This window comes from Pongo abelii, chromosome 11, assembly GCF_028885655.2.
Source record: "Pongo abelii isolate AG06213 chromosome 11, NHGRI_mPonAbe1-v2.0_pri, whole genome shotgun sequence".
Classification (NCBI taxonomy): domain Eukaryota; kingdom Metazoa; phylum Chordata; class Mammalia; order Primates; family Hominidae; genus Pongo; species Pongo abelii.
In genome coordinates, this window is record NC_071996.2 from 122,852,408 (window position 1) to 122,874,440 (window position 22,033).

The 22,033-nt window shown below is 56.2% G+C and overlaps 1 protein-coding gene across 8 annotated transcripts in view; it reads left to right on the forward strand.

Annotated features, from left to right (window-relative positions):
- Positions 1-4,824: 4,824 nt before the first annotated feature.
- Positions 4,825-22,033, forward strand: part of SPEG (striated muscle enriched protein kinase) — a 59,779-nt gene continuing 42,570 nt past the window's right edge. The window contains exons 1-7 of one of the 8 annotated variants that reach the window (XM_054549882.1): positions 12,685-12,759; positions 13,759-13,801; positions 14,675-14,704; positions 15,297-15,386; positions 15,469-15,805; positions 18,624-19,921; positions 21,790-21,933. In XM_054549882.1, coding sequence (XP_054405857.1) covers positions 12,727-12,759; positions 13,759-13,801; positions 14,675-14,704; positions 15,297-15,386; positions 15,469-15,805; positions 18,624-19,921; positions 21,790-21,933 — 1,975 coding nt within the window. In that variant the 5' untranslated portion in view covers positions 12,685-12,726. Of the gene's footprint in view, positions 6,029-12,684; positions 12,760-13,758; positions 13,802-14,674; positions 14,705-15,296; positions 15,387-15,468; positions 15,806-18,623; positions 19,922-21,789; positions 21,934-22,033 lie in introns of those variants that run through there. The other 7 variants (XM_054549881.1, XM_054549878.1, XM_024243784.2 and 4 more) reach the window with 7 other exon arrangements.

Below are 22,033 nucleotides of genomic sequence, written 5' to 3' on the forward strand. Positions count from 1 at the left end.
GACCTGGTCTCTACAAAACAAAAACAAAAACCCAACAACAGGGGTGGGGCACGGTGGCTCAGGCCTGTAATCCCAGCACTTTGGGAGGCTGAGGCGTGTGGATCACGAGGTCAGGAGTTCAAGACCAGCCTGGCTAACACAGTGCAACCCCGTCTCTACTAAAAATACAAAAAAAAAAAAAAAAAAAAAAAATTAGCTGGGCGTGGGGTGGGCACCTGTAGTCCCAGCTACTTGGGAGGCTAAGGCAGGAGAACAGCGTGAACCGGGGAGGCGGAGCTTGCGGTGAGCCGAGATTGTGCCACTGCACTCCAGCCTGGGCGACAGAGGGAGGCTCTGTCTCAAAAACAACAACAACAACAACAACAAAAACAACAACAACAACAACAAAAAACCCCAACAACAACAACAAAGCAAGCAGGGCTTGCTGGTGTGCACCTGCAGTCCCAGCTACTTGAGAGGCTGAGGAGCAGGATCATTAGAGCCCAGGAGTTTGAGGTTGTGGTGAGGTATGATTGTGCCACTGCACTCCAGCCTGCATGACAAAGTGAGGCCTTGTCTCTTAAAAAAAAAAAAAAAAAAAAAAGATTTGGGTCCTGTGTGTCCATACACAGACAACCAGCTCTTCAGTGTGCCCCTCCCCAACACATACCCACACATACCCCATCACCTCCACGGCAAAGCCTCTTCCTGCTCCTTAGGCTCTGGGGTCTTACCCTTCAAGACTCTGAACATCAAGAAGTAACAGGGCTCATAGAATGCTGATTGGCTTCCCACCGGACCCAGGGGATCAGGCCCAGACCAGCTCTGACCCCAGCAGACAGGGTGGAACGGAAGGGATCATGGAGGCAGATACCATATGCCAGGACTGATGGATCAGCAGACACTTTCCTGCCTGTCTGTCCACTCCAGGTACATTTTCACCCCCTGTCCCTTGAGGTCCCTGTCCTATTCTACTCATTCACCCCCTCCCTCCTTCCTCTCACCACAAGCTCGCCCAAGGCACATCTGCAAATGCTTCAATAACCTTCGATTTAACACCTAAAACGTCAGCTACCTAAGGGTAGAGCTTTAATCCATTTTATTCACTATTGTATCCCAAGTGCCCAGAAGAATGCCCAGAAGAATAGTAGGTACTCATTAAATATTTAAATACTTAATGAATGAATACCTACTGCACACTTTTACTTACTTTTCTCTAAATTAAATATTCACCAGGAAGGGCTGATGGCCCCCACTTTATTCATTGATTCCATGAACATTTACTGAGATTTTTCCCATGTGCCAGGCATGTGGTACATCATTATGGCTTAAGAAGTGCCCAGTGGCACCTCCAGAGAGGTAGGGTGACCTGCCAAGGTCACACAGCAGTCTGTAGCAAAGGAGGACTGGGCTCCAGGCTCCTTGGCCTCTGGAGCTCAGATCTCTTTCCATGACACCAGAGGCTTGTGATCGCAAGGCAGGGCAGACTGGCAGCACACACACCCAGCCAGGCGCCAGGCTGCAGGGCACTGTGGGGCCCACACTGAGGGACAGACGAGTGACTTGCAGCCAGCTGTCCCAAGTGCCTGGCCTGGCCAGAGCCTGACGGCTTCCAGCTGTCACAGCTAGTGTGGGCTCCTCCCAGAAGAGGGCACCAGTGACTTGCATGGACCTGTGCCCTCCCTACCCAAGCCCACAGAACTCCTGCATACAAATCAACGAATGCCCCCATTATGGATCTAGGAAGGCAGAAGACAAGTCATGTTCCAGGCTCTGTGCCAGGCCCTTTTAAATAGTTAATATTCATTTGAATATTTAATATGATAATTTAATGTCATCACTACAACGTAAGTCAGATCATGTAATTCTTCTGCTCAAAACCCTAAGATGACTTCTCATTTCACCAGAAGCAAAAGCGCCGTGGCCTGCAAAATTCTAGGCCATCTGGCTCCTGCTGCCTGTCTGACCCATTTCCCTCCACTCTCCCCTTGCTCCCTCCATCCTCTCTGACCTTCGTCTTGGAGCCCACCAGGCATATCCCCACCTCTACCAGAAGCAGCCCTCCCCAGATATTTGCATCATTTGCTTTCTTACTCAAGATTGGCTCAAATGTTCCCAGTGGGGCCAACTCCAGCCACACCCTATTTGAAAGTGCAATCTCCCACTACACTCACATTTGCCTTAAGCTTTGTCCACAGTGCTTACCTCCTTGTAACAATCTTTACAGGTTCTTTCTTTTCTTTCCTTCCTTCTTTCTTTCTTTCCTTCCTTTCTTCCTTCCTTCCTTCCTTCCTCTTTCTTATCTTTCTTTCTTATTGAGATGGAGTCTCACTCTGTCGCCCAGATTGGAGTGCAGTGGTGCCATCTCGGCTCACTGCAACCTCTGCCACCGGGGTTCAAGCAATTCTCCTACTTCAGCCTCCCAAGTAGCTGAGATTACAGGCACGCACCACCAGGCCTGGCTAATTCTTGTATTTTTAGTAGAGATGAGGTTTCACCATGTTGGCTAGGCTGGTCTTAAACTCCTGACCTCAGGTGATCCACCTGCCTCAGCCTCCCAAAGTGCTGGGATTACAGGTGTGAGCCACCGTGCCCAGCCTATTTCTTTGTATTTGTTGTTCATCTCTCTTCTCAGGTAAAAGCAGCACGGGAGTAGAAATCTTTGTCTGTTCACTGCTATATCCCTAGTCCCTAGCACAGTGCCAGTACATAGTAGAAACTCAAAAATATTTGTGGATGAATAAATAAAAAAATTATGGAGGAATAAATAATTAAAACCCTGAGTGGTGCTATCTCTGTTCTATAGATGAGGAAACCGAGGCTGAGAGATGCTAGGTAACTTGCTTGAGATCACATGGTTCATTGATTCAACCAACTAACTAAACAGCCATCATTTACAGTCTACCCACTGCATTCCACACACGTTTAGGGGCACAGTGTTGGGTGGCTTTGGGTTATTTGTTTTTCAAAATAGTCTCTATTCCTTTTTTCTTGATGTACCATCTGTTTGCAATGACTTCCCCCATATTGTCACCTTCTAGAATTCAATTTACACTTTAGAATTCGATTCATCATCAGTGGTTGCCAGGGGTTGGTGGAGGGGGTCTATGGTAGAGTCTATGACTCCAAAGGGGATACACAAGCTAGTATTTGGGGTGATGGAATTGTTCGGTATGGTCCTGGAGTGGCAGACACATGATTCTATGCATTTGTCAAAACCCAGAGAACTGCACCTCATAAAAAAATAAACTTTAGGCCAGGCACGGTGGCTCACACCTGTAATCCCAGTACTTTGGGAGGCTGAGGCAGGCAGATCACCTGAGGTCGGGAGTTCCAGACCAGCCCGACCAAAATGGAGAAACCCCGTCTCTACTAAAAATACAGAATTAGCCGGATGTGGTGGCGCATGCCTGTAATCCCAGCTACTCGGGAGGCTGAGGCAGGAGAATTGCTCGAACCCGGGAGGTGGAGGTTGCGGTGAGCCGAGGTCGCACCATTGCACTCCAGCCTGGGCAACAAGAGCGAAACTCCGTCTCAAAAAAAAAAAAAAAGCTTTAATGTATGCAAACTATAAAAAAAAATTCCTCAAAGTTCTTAACCTCTATGGATGTAATTCAGTGTTTAAATGGTTCCTCCTATACCTTTTACACACTCTCTCTCGCTCTCTCTCTCCTTCTCTTTGACTTCAGTATCCCAGAATGAGGATGGGGAAGAGGAGGCAAGGGGAAGAGTAACGTTCTCTGCCTCTGAATACTCATGGCTCCTCTCAGCCCTTCCTGGACTTCATCCCTCGGGGCTCGAGGTCAGGCCTGGGTCTCCTACTTGGACTTCTTAAAAAATTTTTTACTTTATGATAACTGTAGATGCACAGGCAATTATAAGAAATAATACAGAGAGATCCTGAATTACCTTCACTTGGTTTCCTCCTAGGGTAACATCTTGTATGACTATAGCATAGCATCACAACCAGGAAAGGGGTGTTGGTATAATCCACCTACCTTCTGCAAGTTTTACCGGTGTTACATGTACTGTTAGTGTTGCGTACAAGTGCAAATGCACATTTAGTTCTATGCAACTTTATCACTTGTGTAGATCCACACGACCACCACCACTACCACTGTCAAGATACAGAACTGTTCTGTTTTTGCTTTTTTTTTTTTTTTTTTGAGACAGAGTCTCACTCTGTTGCCCAGGCTGCCAGGCTGCAGTGCAGTGGTGCCATCTAGGTTCACTGCAACCTCCACCTCCCAGGTTCAAGCGATTTTCCTGCCTCAGCCTCCTGAGTAGCTGGGACTACAGGCATGAGCCACTATACCTGGCTAATTTTTTGTATTTTTAGTAGAGACAGGTTTCACCATGTTGGCCAGGCCGGTCTTGAACTCCTGAGTTCAAGTGATCCACCCACCCCCGCCTCCCAAAGTGCTGGAATTACAGGCGTGAGCCACCACGCCCAGCCAAGATACAGAACTGTTCTATCACAAAGGTCTCATCTGGACTCTTGATGTTGCTCAACGCGTGACACTTAGACACATCAGAATCAGTTGAGTCATTTGTTAAATGTGCAAATTCCTCCCAGCTCAGCTACTGAACCAGTGTGGGGCAAGGAGGCTGGGAATCTGGCCTTTGCTTGAATTGGCCCTCATTTCTATCCATCCTCCACTTTCTGGCCGCCATGAGGAGCCTCCTAAGACACAGCTCCCACCTTGTTTTTTCTGCCGCTTAAAGCTGTGTAGTGGCGCCCCCTGCTTTCAGGGTAGAGAAACCAAAGCCTTAGCAAACAAAGCCTTCTCCAGGCCCCACCTCCCTTCTTCCACTCACCCCACCCACTACGGTTCAATCCCTCCAAACCTAATTCCCAGAACACCTTTGTTTTCATCAGGCTCATTTTGTTCATGCCGTTCCCTCTGCCTGGAATGTCCTGCCCACTCTTTTCTGCCTATTGCAACCCTATTCCACGACCCGTTCTTACAGGTGAGGACTTGGAGGTTGACAGAGGTTTGGTGTCACCCAGCAAGTAAGGGCAGGACGCACTGGAGGCCCCAATCCACCTGACTCCCAGGCTCCTGGTCTTACTGTTCGCCAGCTGTAATGGAGGCGCTGGGGGAGGCCATGGTCCCTCTTTGGAGCTGTCTGCTCACCTCCACTTGGGCCTGCCTCCCTACCCACCTCTCAGGCATCTCACCAGGACCGTTCCTCTTCCTCCCCTCCCAGCCGAGCCCGGCAGGGATGAGGGGTCTGAGAGGAGGGAGGAAGGGAAATGGGATTGAGCCCAGGGGTAACCTGACTCCCTGCAGTGGGTCGTGTGGGGGCCAGGCACACTAAGGAGGAGAGAGCCTGGAACAAATACCGAGGGACTCCCTTAAGCCGGGCCGGCGATGGGGGCTCCTGGAGGGAGAGAAGGAGCCGAGTGGAGTCAAGTCCCTCCTCTGCTGCCCCCTCCCTCCACGGCTCCCTCGCAACCCGAGCCGGGGGGCCTAAAAATAGCCCCCAGGCGCAATCGCCGGCCGCCCCGGTGACCTTCTGGGTAGCACAGGCCGAAGGCGGGCGGGCAGCAGGAAGGCAGGCCGCCGGCCCCCCAGACTTGTCTCCTAGGGCACCGTCCCGCGGGTGCCCCAGTGGCCGCCCAGTTCCGGCGTCCCCCCAGCCCAGCTCTCAGTGGCCATGCAGAAAGCCCGGGGCACGCGAGGCGAGGACGCGGGCATGAGGGCACCACCCAGCCCCGGGGTGCCCCCGAAGAGGGCCAAGGTGGGGGCCGGCGGCGGGGCTCCTGTGGCCGTGGCCGGGGCACCGGTCTTCCTGCGGCCCCTGAAGAACGCGGCGGTGTGCGCGGGCAGCGACGTGCGGCTGCGGGTGGTGGTGAGCGGGACGCCCCAGCCCAGCCTCCGCTGGTTCCGGGATGGGCAGCTCCTGCCGGCGCCGGCCCCCGAGCCCAGCTGCCTGTGGCTGCGGCGCTGCGGGGCGCAGGACGCCGGCGTGTACAGCTGCATGGCCCAGAACGAGCGGGGCCGGGCCTCCTGCGAGGCGGTGCTCACAGTGCTGGAGGTCGGAGGTAAAGGGCAGGTGGGGGCCGCGCCCGGCAGGGGCAGGGTGCTCAGAGGTAGAGAAGGGCTGCCCAGGCCACGTGGGTAAAGTACTGGATATTGGTTCCTCCGCCTTCTTCCCAGGTGCCCTGGCTTCTCGGCTGCCCGGCCCCAGAAGTGAGATGAAGAGCCAAGTGCAGGGAATGGGGTGTCAAGGAAGAGAGGCTCCCCACAGGAAGGTCAGAGGTCAAGGGGCAGCAAGCAGTTGATAAGCCAAGCCTGAGACCCACTCCCGCCTCTCAGGGAATTCTGGGGTGGAAGTTCTTATCCTCCTGTAGAGAAAAGCCTCCTGGGGGAAAGGGTGTCCTTCAGTTCCATAATTTAAACGTGAGATTGACACTCCGAACAGCCCCTTAACAGGGGAGTGCATGTCCCAAGGAGGGGGCCAGCTCCTCTGGTCCAGGCTGCACTGTTGAAAGGATGGCTCAGAGCTCCCTGCAGGCCATTGCTGTGGCAGGGTTGATGTGGTCAGCTCTAGGCAGGGTGTGGAAGAGGCCTATGGGTGGCCACGTGTGAACAGGGTCCAGGGTAGGAGGAGGTGGAGCCAGGGCCAGGGCCCCATGGGCATGAAAGGAGGTGAGTGCTTGAGAATCCACATGCAGGTGTGTGCCTGCATGGGTGCTGTGGAGGGCCCTGGATTCTGTGTGGTGGTACAAACAGGTGAGGTATGGGCACATGGAGCTGGAATGGGAAGCTCGTGGACCATGTCTACCTGAGCTTCCAGAGTGGATGTTTCCAGAGCATGGAAGGGGGATGCTAAGGACCATTGCTTGTCCCCCGCCCATAGATTTCCAGGTGCAGTGTGAAGAAAAGGCTGAGGGTCTGAGGCAGAAGGGGAGGGCAGGAGGCTGGGCCCAGTGCTCATGGTCCAGCTGGGGCTACCATGGAGGCCAGGCCAGGGCTGTTAGCCTTGGGTCCATTTGGGGGCTTCCTTTTTGATTTCCTCAGCCCTTGAGTAAGCCAAGTGGTTCTTCTCTAGCCAAAGGCAGAGCCTTGGGCAGGCTGAGCCTTGAGAAACAGAATTCTGAGGAAGTAGGCTACAGCTGGGAGAGATGGCAAGGAGCTGGGGGTTCACTCCCCTGGGCGTTCTTAAGAGGGACATGTCACTCCCCTGGGTGCTGTTGTGCAGGGGTAAATCCTTGGAGGCTGGGGAGGAGGCACAGGGAGGAAAGCCCTTAGCAGTGGGTGGTCAAGAAGGCTCTAGGACACAGCCGAGTCAGGAGAGGGAGCTGGGCTGGCTCCCTCCATCGGCATCTCCTCTCCCCCAGCCCTGCTCTGCCCACCTTCCTGGAGTCTCTGTGGCCAGGCCTGGGCCAGAGACAGCCAAGGCTGGCATCTCCTGGTTGGCCTAGCACCTGGACAGGTACAGGCTTCCCGAGCCTGGGGTCAGGGGATGGGGTGCATTCTAGCAGACTTCGGAGCTGGGGAAGGTGTGGACTCCTTGGGGATCTCAGCTCTGGTCCCCCCAGGGGCAAAGAGGGCTGAAAACAGAACATAGATCAATTGATAGATGAATTGATGAATTGAAACAGAACATAGATCAAAAGATAGATGAATTGATGAGAATATGACTGGGGGAGAGATTAGGGAAGGGAACAAAAGAGCTGACAAGGAGAGTAATGGTCATAATATAAGTTAAGTTTGGAAAGGACCACAGAGAACTGCAGCTGCAAACACATCCTTTCACAGGCAAGGACACTGTGGGCCAAAGATCAGGGAGCTCTGCCTAAGATGTACTAGTCTAGTTAGAGACATAGCTAGTTATGGCCATCCCAGAACTAAGAACCCAGTCCTCCTGGTTTTGGCTCTGGGGCCTTGTACTCCTCGAGAAGTTCTGGAGAAAGAGGAGAGAGCGAGAGAGGGAGGGAGAGTGCTGGGAAAGTAGCTGTCACATGATTGGCCCAGGCCTGGCATTTCTCAAGATGGGTGCCTTCCGGCCTGCCTTGGTTCCTCAAAGTGGGAAGCAGTGATGAGGTGTGAGAGCCCCCAGCAGGGCTGTTTGCTCAGCCCCTCTGTAGTCTTGGTGGTGTGGTCAGCAGCGCTGAGCCTGGCTGGGCGTACCTAGACAGAGGCCAGGCTGACAGTGTGCAGGCTGGGCTGCTCTGGTGGAACAGCAGGCTTGAGAGGCTTGGGGTGAGAAAAGGGCCCTGGGTGCTGTGAGGCTCGATCAGGGGCCCTTTGACATTCATATGAGAATAGGAAGAGGATTGGGCTGCAGCAAATAACCTTTGAGAACATGTCCTGATTGTGCAGATAGAAGGTAGCAGAACAGGTGGAGGCCTCAGTCTGTCCCACTGCAAAGAACCATGTGTGTAACTATTACACCTATCCCACATGCTTTGGAGGAGGGAGGTGCTTTGCTTTGGTGATGTTGAGGGACTGACTGGGTGAATCTGGCTTCCTATCCCTTCTGTTGCCCACCCCCACCAGCCCCTGCCCAGTGATAGCTCCTGCTCCAGGGCAGCCAGGCAAGCAGCTCGGCATTGCTCAGACTTACTCATGGAAAACTTTCTTGGTTGGAAGCAACAGCAGGAGGACTTCAGGGTACTCGAGGAAGCCAAGCAAGGACCTGGCTGCAGAGGGAAGGACACGCTTTCCTGGCTGGGATTGCTGGCTCAATAAGACAAAGTGATGCTAGGTTCCTGGCACTCCTGAAGCCGGATATGTTAGCTCAAGGATGGAAGGATTTGGGCATGGCTCTGGGAAGTTGGGCTCATGAGAAGGCGAGTGGGTTACAGCCTGGAAAGTTTGGAGGATGGGAAATTGGGGGTGGTGGTGCTGAGATTTGGGGGATGTAGAAATTAGGAAAGAACAGGAAACAAAGGGGGTGAAGATAGCAGAAATGTAAGATACTTGTAGAATCCTTAACATGCGTAAGCACCCTGTCTCATTTAATTATTTAATCTTCCAAACCCTAGATTATTCATATAGAAAAACTGGGGTTCAAAGAGGAAATTTACCTAAGTTCCCACGGCTAGTGAGGCGCCAGAGCCAGGTCTGAAAGCCAGGTATCTGAGTCTGGGTCCATACTGCCTGTCCACAGAAAGAGAAATGTGGGAAGACTGTCAAGGATTTGTCATCGTCACCATCTTTCTCCGTCAATATCTCCAAATCCATCTCTGGCCTAGTCTCCAAGATAGGCAGGCATTCTTCTTTTTCAAAATATCAGGCTCCCACCTGCACAGGCTGAGGAGCCACATGCAAATCCAGTGACCGCAGCAAGTGCTCCCCTCCAAGCTGTGGGTGTGCATGTGTGGCTGAAGGGCAGACCTGCACTAAAGGGCAGAGGGGAAGCAGGAGAAGGCACAGCCGAGAGAAGAGGTGAGCTGTTGATTCTCACATGGTGTGTTAGTTGGAGCTTCATAGCCAGGGTCTGGAAGATTCTGGTGTTAATCAGAAGGGCCAAAGATCAATACATGGTAATGAACCATCCTGGGGACTTGAAGGCTTGGAGGGGAGAGCTTAGACATAGGGAGAGAGGGCCAATTTAGGCAAGGAAAGGGTAGAGGAATGTACCAGAACCTGTGTTGAGGAATATTCTGCAGTTATTCTTTTTCACCTGGAATTTAGAATGTCTGGCTAGAGAAGCCAGGTGAAAGTAGCATGGAGCTGGGAGTGGGTATGGGGAGTGTCAACATGCATGCATGCCAAGTGCTGACCAGTGAGCGGAGGAGAGGCCAGAGTGGGAGCAGAGAGGAGCTCTGGGACCCTCTCCAGGGGAATCCTGAGTGGAATGAGAGATGGTCACTTTTCTGGCTAAAGACCTCTGGGGACAGAATATGGATTAGGACAGAGAAGGGGGAAGACTGGATGAATGGAAGCGGTTGCAGGAAGATTTACTGTCCCCATTCCCATCACTGCTTACCCTCTCCACCTGCAGCTCTGCCACCCCCTCCCATATTTATTGAGTGCCTACTATGTGCTTTCGATACACGAGTCAGGGGGTTGAGGGAGACCAAAATTTATGTCCTCCAGGGGATAACTTTCTAGTGAAGGGAGACAGACAATACACAATAAACATAGTAAATAGGTAAATTACATAGTATGTCAGAAATACAGAGCAGGGTGGTAAATGAGGGAAGGGAGAAACTGAACTGAGGCAGGAAAGAGGAGACAAAAGGGAGGTGGGGTGGGAGCTTGTGGCATAGGATGGAGATTTGGATTTTCTCTGGTTAGAGGGAAATGCTGGCAGTGCAGAAATTGGAAGTCTGGGTTTGGGGGAGTGACAGGGAGACACAGCTGCCTAGCTATGGGAGAAAAATGGGGCAATCTGGGGCCAGCTGGGGAGGCCCACCCGGGGAGCATGTTCCAGGCCAGCCCTTCAGGAGTGAGCAGTGCCGACCCAGAGCAGGAACACAGAATCCTGCCGGCCCCTCCTGGGCCCAGCTGTCCCGTCACTCACGCCCGCTGCCCATTGGTTATTTTTGCTACGGAATGTGCCAGCCCCTCGGATTCTCCTGTGGAACAGGGGCTCAAGTTACCCCCTCTCGTCACTCAGCTCCCCATCTGTGAGTGGGTGTGTTTAGGGGTGAACAGGGAAAGTGCCCATGGGTGTCCAGGGTCCTCTGGCTGCAACAAGTGTGGACACACATATGTGCCCTCTCAGCACACGTCCCTGTGCATGTGTCTGTACTTGTAATTTGCTCTGATGCTCTAGGAAATAAGAACACCTGTATGCACCCAGAATGTACAAGACATGACCTAAACTTTAGAATGAAAGAGCAGCCAGGTGTGGTGGCTCATGCCTATCATCCCAGCATTTTGGAAGGCTGAGGCAGGAGAATAGCTTGAGCCCAGGAGTTCGAGACCAGCTTGTGTAAGATAATGAGACTTCATCTCTACTTAATATTTTTTTAAAAATTAGCTGGGCATGATGTCATGCACCTGTAGTCTCAGGTACTCGGGGGGCTGAGGTGGGGGGATCTCTTGAGTGCAGGAGGTCAAGCTTGCAGTGAGCCATGATGGCACCGCTCTCTCTAGCCTGGACAACAGAGTGAGACCTAGTCTCTAAAATAATAAAGAAATCTAAAACAAGATAAAGGAGGCACAGACTCAAATAACTGCAGGGGTCAAGTAGAAACTGAAAATGAGGGAGGTGCGTTGAGCTCAGGCATGATTGCTCCAGCCCAAACATTGTGCAGGCTGAACAAAACTCATCAGTCTGTCCCTGTATTTTATTTATTTATTTATTTATTTATTTGAAGCAGAGTCTCGCTCTGTCACCCAGGTTGGAGTGCAGTGGTGCGATCTCTGCTCACTACAACCTCGCCTCCTGGGCATAAGTGATTCTCATGCATCTGCCTAGGTTGGAATTCTGGCTCCCTCAATTTATTGGCTGTGTGACCTTGGGCAAGTAACCTCTCTGTGTCTCAGTCTTCCTCTTGTCGTGAGGATTAAATGAACTCATTCACATAGAGTGCTTAGCACAATGCCTGGTACATACCAAACATGCAATAACTGTTAATAGTTACTTAGTAGTCACAGCTCAGAAACCAGGATTGGCACGACCTTTGGTGAGAAACCAGGATTGCTCACTGGGATGATAATTCCCATTTCCAGGACACATGGAGTCCTAGAACCTGTATGGCTTTGACTAAGTGATAGGACTTCTCTGAGACTCAGTCACTTCTCAGTTAAATGGGTATAGGATTATTCATAAGGGTTTCAAGCTCATGGGGTTATTGTAAATGAGGTAACTCTTGTAAAGTGTCTGGCACTTAGTAACTGCTAAAGAAACATAGCTATAATGGTCATGGGGAGGATAGAACTTTGTGTATGCAAAGTGTGCATAGTGCTGAATAGGGCAGGGGTCGGGTGGAACACACAAAAAATTTGGTGAGTGTGCTTCCCTGTAATTGAGAACACTGGCCAACTTTGTGAATAATGGGGGTACCTCTGTGCACCTTTGCTTGTGTGTGTGAATGTATGGGGGTAGGGGGCCGCGCATGGGACAATCGAGAGGTAAGGCAAGATAAAGCCCTCTCTGGCTTTCTTGAGAAGCCTTAGGGTTTTCACAGTCTGAGTCCATGTTAACACGCAGCCCACACCCGCCAGGACCCTTGCCCTGCCTGCGTTTGACCTAGGCGCCCCCACCCGGCGCTGTGCCCTTCGGCGAGTTCGGTTCTGCCTGGCACAGTGTGTGTGCGCGCATGTTTGTGGAATGAGCAAGTCGAGATGCTGCTGACCTTCCAGAGAGGCCCCGCGGGAGGAGGTGAGGGTGGGAGGAGGCTGCGCTGGGCTGCCAGAAAGTGGCCTGAGCTAGAGGCCATTGCACCCCTTTCTGTGCCTCAGTTTCCTCATGTGCCTAGGGCTCAGGAGGCAGATGCAGGGTGGGGGTCCGTGGCTCTCGGCGTCAGGAGGTGACCGGTGGTCGTGTAGGGAGGCAAGTGAGGGCCTCCCCGGGGGAAGTAGGGGGACAGGACAAGGAAGGGGCCCCAGGTGGGGTGCAGGCTGGCGAGGGAGGGGCGGACTCCAGCGCCGCCGCCGCCGCTGCTGCCGCCGCCGTCGCCGCCTTACCCCCACCCGGCTCCCGAGGCCCCAGGCTCCTTCCGCCACCCGCGCCGGCTCCCGCCCGCTCCCCAGCTCGCCCCCGGCCCCGCCTCCGACTCCGCCCCGCCCCCGCCCGTCCCCTCCTCGCCCGGCCGCCGGCCCGGCCCCCTCCCCCGCCATGAAGAAGCTGTGGGTGAAGAAGCGTTTCCAGGTGAGGGCTCCGGGGGCGGGCGGCGCCGGGAGGGGGCAGGGAGGCCTGGGCGCCCCGGAGGGAGGGCGGGTCACCGCAGCTGGGCCCGGTAGAGGGGGCGCTGGATCGGCGCCTGCCCCACCCGAGCCCCGCCGAGGGCGGCGGGCCGGGCGCGATCTAGGGGCGCCCAGGTCTGTGTCCTGAGCGCGCAGGCCCCTCCCCGCGCTGAAGGGCAGACCCCCCGCTCCCCGATCGCCCTCAATCCCCGCGACCACCGGGGAAGGCCCCCGCTGCAGCGTTCGGCGTGGAGCGCCCACTTGCTTCTTTGCCACATCTTCTCTCTCCTCTGTCCAACCTCAACCCCGGGCCCCGGCCCCCCGCCCGGCCTGCCCCAGCCCCCCACTCTGGAGCTTTCCATTTTCCGGAGCTCCTGAAAGCAACGCACACGGATTCGCGCTGAGCTCAATACATTCCCCAAGCCCTGTCCTGTCCTCCGCGCACCTGGGCCTCCTGCATTCGTGAGGCTCTGGCCCTCTGCCCCCATCATCCCTCCCCCACCCCCTTGACACCTACCCAGGTATCTGTCCTCCCCCCAGCTGGAATCTGTGCCCTCGTTCCTCCATCTCCCAGTCACTCAAGCACCCCGCCCCCCGCATCCACATCTCCTCCTCACTGAGCCTGACTACCTCGTCTTCTATCCTCTTTCTCTCGGGCTGTTGCCCTGGTCCCAGGCTGTGAGCCTCTGTCCAGTGGGATGTTCCAGCTTCCACTTGCAGCCTGCCGTTCTCTCCTTCCTCCCCCGTTCCTCCCAAGAGCCCAGCTGGGTACCCTGGAAGAAGGCAGGGGAGCCATTCCCTACAGGGGAAGCTGGTCACTCTGGGTCTCTGCCCACCTCCCCTCTCACACACACACTGGCCAAGGAATGAGTTTCTGCTTGATGTTGCAGGTCTGGATGGGAGGCACAGGGACCTTAGGAACAAGCCTCCCCCTCAACTACTCATTCTGGCTTTTCTCTTTCAGAAAACCGGCCATTCCCGCCGGGCCTTTGGCCGACTCACCCATGGTGCGTGGACCGTGGGCGTCCTTGCTCTAGCCCAAGCCTACTCCTCCTCTGGGTCCCTGTCCCTCTGTGAGGCATCGAGGCCCTGAAGACAGCCCATGAGATGTGGGACCCTCCCACACACCCCCACACTTATCTACCACCCACCTGACCAGGCCCCCTGTGCCCTACAGCTGAGAGAGGACCCAGCAGAAGGGAGGGCGGCTCACTAGCACACCCCTGCATGGACTGGGTGCCCTGTTCTCCATGTGAGGCCTAATGGGAAGGAGTTCATTGCCATGCTTTGGCAACCAGTACGTGGCTCCTGCTTGTCATGGCAGCCAGAGGGAAACTGAGGCACAGAACCTGCTAGAATCTGGGAAAGTTGAAAATACTCCCAGGAACCTTTTCTCCTAACCTAACCACTGGGCATCTTTGAGGACGATTCAACAGTAGAAGAGAGGGACCTTGAGGAAGGTGCCTGTCACATCATGATGCAGACAGATAAGGGGTTGGTTTGCAAGGAGGGGTCAAAGCACAATGCAAATATTTTAATAGAGAGTGGGTCTGACTCCTAATGGGAGGCCCAGGTCTGCGGCTGGCCTGGACACAAGCTGGTGTGTGTGTGTGTGTGTGTGTGTGTGGCCAGTGGCAGCACCAGTAAGTGCCAAGGATACCAGAACCACTGGGGCAGCTGGAATAACAAGCCCAAGTATGGGGGTCCCCAGTGCTGGGCACATCCCAGGTATCTCCCTCCCCACCCATTGCCACAGGGCACCTCTGGGGACTGGGTACCTCACGCCCCTTCTGTCCTGACTGCCCTCCATGCCCTGCCCCACAAACGCTCTGATAACAGTCTGTCCCTGTCTCTCTCCCGCTGCTCCTATGGAAGCGAAGTTTTCCGCTCCTGCAGAAAGCAAAGTTACGGTAGGAAACTGGCTCCTGCTCTAGCCCCCCGTGTTCCCCGCTTTCCCACCCGGCCCCGCCTCTCCTCACCCTGCCTCAGCTGCACCTGATGCCTTCCAGCTGGTTTGGGGTAGAGGACAGGCTGGCCCCGTGGTTGGTCGAGTGCCCTGGCAGTACGACTCTGAGGTGACTCCTCTTTGTTCCTGGGGTACTGGAACCCAGACTTTAGAGCCTTGGAACCTAGGACCTGATGATTTTGGGGCTGCACAGGGGCTTAAGCTTTCACTGACAAGGGGAGGAGGGAGAAGGGAGGAGGCCCTGATAATCCATTAAGATATTGGCAGGCGGGGAGGGGGTGGCAGTTTGGAGGGCCCTACGGAGGTAAACGTGAGTAACCAGGGGCCCAGAGATGGAGCCAGGGCACTGGCATGGGAGGGGTTATCCTGAGCAGCCCAGGCTGGGCAGGGGATGTGGGGAGCAAAAGAGAGGAAGTGCTGGAAGCCCTGCCAGTGATAAGATGGAGCCTGCTGTTGGCAGGGAGGCAGAAGGCAATAGGGAAGAGTTGGAGGCAGAGGGAGGAGGGCCCTGCCCACACAGACCCCTTCTTCTCCAGACTCAGAGACGGCTGAGGATGACATCAGCGATGTGCAGGGGACCCAGCGCCTGGAGCTTCGGGATGACGGGGCCTTCAGCACCCCCACGGGTGAGCTCCTGGGGTGTACAAAGAGCAGGCAGGCGGGTTTCCCACAAGGGGTGCCTCAGTCTCACGGTGCTCCTTTCTCTAGGGGGCTCTGACACCCTGGTGGGCACCTCCCTGGACACACCCCCGACCTCCGTGACAGGCACCTCGGAGGAGCAAGTGAGCTGGTGGGGCAGCGGGCAGACGGTCCTGGAGCAGGAAGCGGGCAGTGGGGGTGGCACCCGCCGCCTCCCGGGCAGCCCAAGGCAAGCACAGGCAACCGGGGCCGGGCCACGGCACCTGGGGGTGGAGCCGCTGGTGCGGGCATCTCGAGCTAATCTGGTGGGCGCAAGCTGGGGGTCAGAGGATAGCCTTTCCGTGGCCAGTGACCTGTACGGCAGCGCATTCAGCCTGTACAGAGGACGGGCGCTCTCTATCCACGTGTAAGTAACGGCCTTACCTGGGCCCGAACTGCCCCATCTCACCACGCTGTCCTGCGCTGCCCTCACTGCTCAGTCAGCCTCCACCCATCGCCCTGCCCCATCCATCTCTCTGTGCACTTCTTCACCCCCTGCTGCCACTCCATCTTCCCACACTGCTCCCTCCTCCTCCTGAGCCATCACCGCCCACATCCCCCTGCTCCCACCTGTCCTGGCTCACCATGCCATCTCCATGGTCTCCTGGACCCTGCTGTCCCTTCCTTGTCTCCTCCAAGATCTCCAGTTTCTCAGGGGCCCTCTTCTGCCTCACCCATTCAGGCTCCAGTTGTCCCCAGGATCCCTCCCCCCACCCGGGGGCCCCCTCCGTGCCTGCTGTCTCAGCAGCTGCTGCCTTTTCATCTCTCTGCACATTCCTGTTCCCATGTGGGCCTTTTTCTGGGAGGAACAGAACCTTTCCACACGGCAGCTCCCGGGAGAGCAGGAGAGAGCAGGGGAACAAGCCAGCGAGCAGGAGAGAGAAGAGAGTGAGGTGGCCAGGGGCAGATGGGGCAAGGGGCCTGTGAAAGCAGGAGGCCATGGGCTGGGGGCGGCAGGTGGCTGGGAAAGGGCGGGGCTGGAAATGGGGCCAGGCCAGAGGGAGAGGGTGGGAGTGATGGTGGCAGGGGGCTTGCAATGATTTCTCTCATGGGAAACCCCTAAGTCCCCGAGGGTGGGGTTCAAGGTTGTCCCAGGAGGGGGTGTGAGGAGCGGAGGTGTTGGAGGCACCGGAGCCATTTTTGGAGATTTGGGGCTTGCGGATACAGGAGGGAGTGCTATAGTGGAAGAGGGGAGTGGCTGAGGATAGAGGTACTGGGGGCATTTGGGGAGCTGAGGGGGGCCTGGTTTGTGATGGGTATGGGTGTGGGGGCAGCTACCACCGTGCAGGAGAAAGAAGGGGCCTGGCTGGGGAGGCTGCTTTGAGGGTGGTTAGAGTAGGGCTAGCGGTGGGCAGGGGAGAGGGCCAGGGCTGGGCCACGGCCAGAGGGAGGCTCCCTTGGCTTATCTTCTTGGCCTTACCCGGTGTTTCTGTGCCCTGGACTTGCCTTTCCCTCCCTGCCTTTCTTTACCAGGCCCCAGCCGGAGCCTGGAGTTGCTATGGCAACTTCGGAGGAACCCATTTCCTTAGTGATGTCTATGGTACAGAGACTGGCCTGGAGCTCAGAGCTGCCGGCAAGAGGCCTCCTCTGCTGTCCTCAATTTCTCTCCAGGCCTCACCCACTTCCCAGAGGCCCTTCCCTGGGGACTCTGCGGCCCTTCCCCCAGAGAAGACACTTCCTCCCTGCAGGTGGCTGGCTGGGGTTTCTGTCTCTCAGGCCACTCTGCGTTGCCACCGCCCCTTTTAGCCCCAGTCAGAGGCGGGTCTGTCATGTGGGTGGCTGACTCAGGTAGGCTAAAACATCCTTAACTCGGGACCCCTAGAACTGCTCGTGGCTGGCACCCTACTACTTGTCCTCCCTTCTGTGCCCGTGGAAACCCAGACACTTTGGAGGGAATAAGGGCTCAGGATTCTGACTGCCTGGGTTTCAATCCTAGCACCAATCATTTCCCAGCTGTGTCACCTTGGTAAGGCACTTAACCTTTTTTATGCCTCAGTTTCTTCATCTGTAAATGGGGGTGATCACAGTTCTTACCTCACAGGGCTGTTGTGAGTATTAAATGACTCAATGCATTTTAAGCACTTGGTACAAGCCTGGCACTCAGGAAATATTCAATGAGCCATTTTACATATTTTTATTAAGCTCTCTCTGATGTGTCAGGTATGATAATACATCTAATTCCTTTTTTTTTTTTGCTAATCTTTATGTGTGATGTGCCCCCTCACCCGCACGCCCCACCCCCTGCAAGGGTCCAGATGGGGAAAACTAAAACCCAGCTCTTGGGCACAAAAGCTCTGTTAAGTGAAAGGGATACTCTGGGGTGACCCGCTCCTTCCCTCCTCCTTCCCTCCTCCTTTTCTCCCACACTCCCTATTCAGGCCCACTTAGTAGCTATTTCTGAGCTGAGTTATTTCAGAGCATACCCCTGTGGGGGGCCTTCTGTGCTTCTCAGGGGGGATTTCCAAGGACTCAAGATAGCTTTCCCAGGGGAAGCGCAAGTCAAAGGCCTATCGGAGGCAGACTGAACAAGGGGAGTAGGAGCCTGGGCATCCCGTTGCCACCTGCTGTGTCCCATCAGTGCTCATGGTGGCGGCAAATATAGGCTCAGGTCTACACAGCAGCTAGGGAATCCTAGGGATGGGGCACTGCCCCCCAAAGGCTCGTGCCTGGTCCAGGAGGCTGTTGCTTGGCTTCCAGGGACCACTAGGAAGGGGTGTGCCCTACTGATGATGGGCAGGGGTGTGGGGGCCAGCTGGGGGCTGGAATGAGTGGGTGGCTGCATTCCTGAGAGCGCCCCTCCCCACCCCACCCTCTTGTCTTCCCTCCCCACTTCATCCTTTGGGTCCTAAGCCTCATTCTTTTCTCTCCCTCATGCTCAGTTCTGTTTCCGCTGTTTCTCGGCTTCCAGCGCTGGGGGGAGGAGGCTGGCCCGAGTCCTGGGGCTGAGTCTGTACCAAGACCCAGCCATTAGCCCAATCTTGTGGTTCCAGAGCCGCCGGCCTCTCCCCAGCACCCGCTCTGGCTGTGCGCTCCTCGTGGGGGTGGGGGGTGGGGGGCAGGAGGATCTGGCCCATGTCACCCCCAAGCCTGCCCAGCATGCCCACCACCCAATTCCTGTCACAAGCTAAGGGTCTAGGAGAGGAGGCCCCCTGAGTCTTCTACCCTTCTCCATCTTGGTTCTGCAGCAGCGTCCCTCAGAGCGGGTTGCGCAGGGAGGAGCCCGACCTTCAGCCTCAGCTAGCCAGCGAAGCCCCACGCCGCCCTGCCCAGCCGCCTCCCTCCAAATCCGCGCTGCTCCCCCCACCGTCCCCTCGGGTCGGGAAGCGGTCCCCGCCGGGACCCCCGGCCCAGCCCGCGGCCACCCCCACGTCGCCCCACCGTCGCACTCAGGAGCCTGTGCTGCCCGAGGACACCACCACCGAAGAGAAGCGAGGCAAAAAGTCCAAGTCGTCCGGGCCCTCCCTGGCGGGCACCGCGGAATCCCGACCCCAGACGCCACTGAGCGAGGCCTCAGGCCGCCTGTCGGCTTTGGGCCGCTCGCCTAGGCTGGTGCGCGCCGGCTCCCGCATCCTGGACAAGCTGCAGTTCTTCGAGGAGCGACGGCGCAGCCTGGAGCGCAGCGACTCGCCGCCGGCGCCCCTGCGGCCCTGGGTGCCCCTGCGCAAGGCCCGCTCTCTGGAGCAGCCCAAGTCGGAGCGCGGCGCACCGTGGGGCACCCCCGGCGCCTCGCAGGAAGAACTGCGAGCGCCAGGCAGCGTGGCCGAGCGGCGCCGCCTGTTCCAGCAGAAAGCGGCCTCGCTGGACGAGCGCACGCGTCAGCGCAGCCCGGCCTCCGACCTCGAGCTGCGCTTCGCCCAGGAGCTGGGCCGCATCCGCCACTCCACGTCGCGGGAGGAGCTGGTGCGCTCGCACGAGTCCCTGCGCGCCACGCTGCAGCGCGCCCCATCCCCTCGAGAGCCCGGCGAGCCCCCGCTCTTCTCTCGGCCCTCCACTCCCAAGACATCGCGGGCCCAGAGCCCCGCCGCTGCCCAGCCGCCCCCTCCGAGCAGCGCGGGGAAGCCGGGGGACGAGCCTGGGAGGCCTAGGAGCCGCGGGCCGGCGGGCAGGACAGAGCCGGGGGAAGGCCCGCAGCAGGAGGTTAGGCGTCGGGACCAATTCCCGCTGACCCGGAGCAGAGCCATCCAGGAGTGCAGGAGCCCTGTGCCGCCCCCCGCCGCCGATCCCCCAGAGGCCAGGACGAAAGCACCCCCTGGTCGGAAGCGGGAGCCCCCGGCGCAGGCCGTGCGCTTCCTGCCCTGGGCCACGCCGGGCCTGGAGGGCGCTGCTGTACCCCAGACCTTGGAGAAGAACAGGGCGGGGCCCGAGGCAGAGAAGAGGCTGCGCAGAGGGCCGGAGGAGGACGGTCCCTGGGGGCCCTGGGACCGCCGAGGGGCCCGCAGCCAGGGCAAAGGTCGTCGGGCCCGGCCCACCTCCCCTGAGCTCGGTAAGGCCTCAGGAAGGGCTGACAAGGTGCCTGGACCCCGGTCGGGGGGGGCGTTTGTGGAGAGCGAGACTGCTCAGCAGGAGCGGGGGGGTCGGGGATTTCACCTGGGGCTGCTAGCCACCTGCAAGGGTGGGTTTGCCAGAGAAGGCACAGACACAGGCTCGACTCTGAGTGAAGAATTGTGAAAGTCCTTGTGCTAGGACTGCCACTGGTGAGGCGGAGCGTGAGTGTTGTGATGGAGGCTAGGTGAGGCTGAGATGTGAGCTAAGACTGGTGCCCAGAGGTCCGCCATAGCTCCCCTGGGTCCAGTGGCCTGCTAGGCTGTTGGATCAAGAGCCACTACTGGGGGGGTGCACTGGTGGGAACCTAAGGACCCCCCTCCATACCCCCAATCCCTCTGTTGGGGAGAGATGGTAGATGGTCTGAAATAATTTGCAAATCCCTGTTACAGACACGCTTTGTGCTAGATAACTTTTTACTCTGCCTCTCCCACCTGGGCACCATCCCCTGACCCATGTGTGGCCACCTAGCCTCCCCTTCTAGCCCCCTCACCCCAGGCTTACACCCCGCATGGCTGAGCTGACTGTGGTCCCTACACAATGCCTGCCTGTGTGTTGTCTCCCAACCTTCCCATGGATGATGACCAACATCACCAACAAGAGAACGGCTCTGCACCCCACCCCTCATCTTACCCATCAACTCGAGGCCCACTCCTGGAGAGAGGCAGAGGAAGGCGTCCTTGACCCACTTCCACTGCTCCTCCAGAATAGATGCCTCTACCTGCTGCTCCTGGGAGACCCTGCCAGGATCTCTTTCATTGCACTTACTACACTGTATTTTTCTTCATCAAAATTATTTTGCATTTAAGTATTAACACCTTAGAATCTTTAGAGATAATTAGGCCCCTGTCCATCATCCTCCTGGCCACCATTATTGCAAACACACAACTATGTGCCAGCATTGTGTTAACTAGGCCCTTACAGATGTTATTTCATTTCAGCCTATATGTCAGTTTCAGAGGGTCTTTTCTCCTCCATCTTACAGATAACAAAACTGAGGCTCAGAGAGGCTAATTTGCCCAACGTTTTGTAGCTAGGAAACAGCAGAATTGAGATTTTCACCGCTTTTTTGGCTACATACATTGTCCTTTATCTAGCTGATGGAATTTCAGAGTTGGAGAATGCCCAGAGAGACCCATGATAGTGGAGTTTGTCATCTCTCTGTATGTGTGAGCTTCCTGTAAGCAGGGACCACTGGTCCTTCCTCTAGTGTTCTTGGTACCTATACAGTTCTCAGTATGCTGGGAGTACAGGGTCACTATTTGGTGAACGGATGAAATCAAATCTGATCTTCGTAGGCCTCTCAGACTGCCTACGCTTCACTCTTTTGAACCTGATGGCTTCACACATTTGACAATTCATCTCGTGTTGCCCTGTGACACTGCTGTTATTGCTTAAGTGTTGGGTTGCTTTTAGCTTGTCCTTTGTCTGTTTGAAAGCTTGTGCCCCTCCAAGTGCCTTGCACAGGGCCTGGTACGCCATACACGATGGCTGATATATTAAAGACATACACAGTGCGGTCCTGTCTTTCTCCGGAAGCCAACGCTCTAATTGTGGATGAAGTTGAGGAACAGCTACACTAACATGGAGCCAAGGCTGCCCTGACCTCTTTTGAGAATGCTCCTTCTGACTTCCTTTGTTCCCTAAGGACATGCAGGAGGCAGACCCTCTTCTCCCCAAGTCTCTGCTTTCTAGAAGCCCCTCTGTCTGGGTTTGGCTTTCTAGGATGCAGGCCACCAGGACTCTCTCTTCCGCTGTCATCCCTGCAGGGATCATGGCCCCTTACCCCGTTATTCCTGTGTCCGGCAGAGTCTTCGGATGACTCCTACGTGTCTGCTGGAGAAGAGCCCCTAGAGGCCCCCGTGTTTGAGATTCCCCTGCAGAATGTGGTGGTGGCACCAGGGGCAGACGTGCTGCTCAAGTGTATCGTCACTGCCAACCCCCCGCCCCAAGGTGAGCTCCAGCACTGGGCCAAGGTGAGGTCGAGGTTGGGAGGGGGTGTGTGAGAAGGGAAGGGGAGGTTCCCCCGGACTCCTCCAAGGGAGGGATGGGA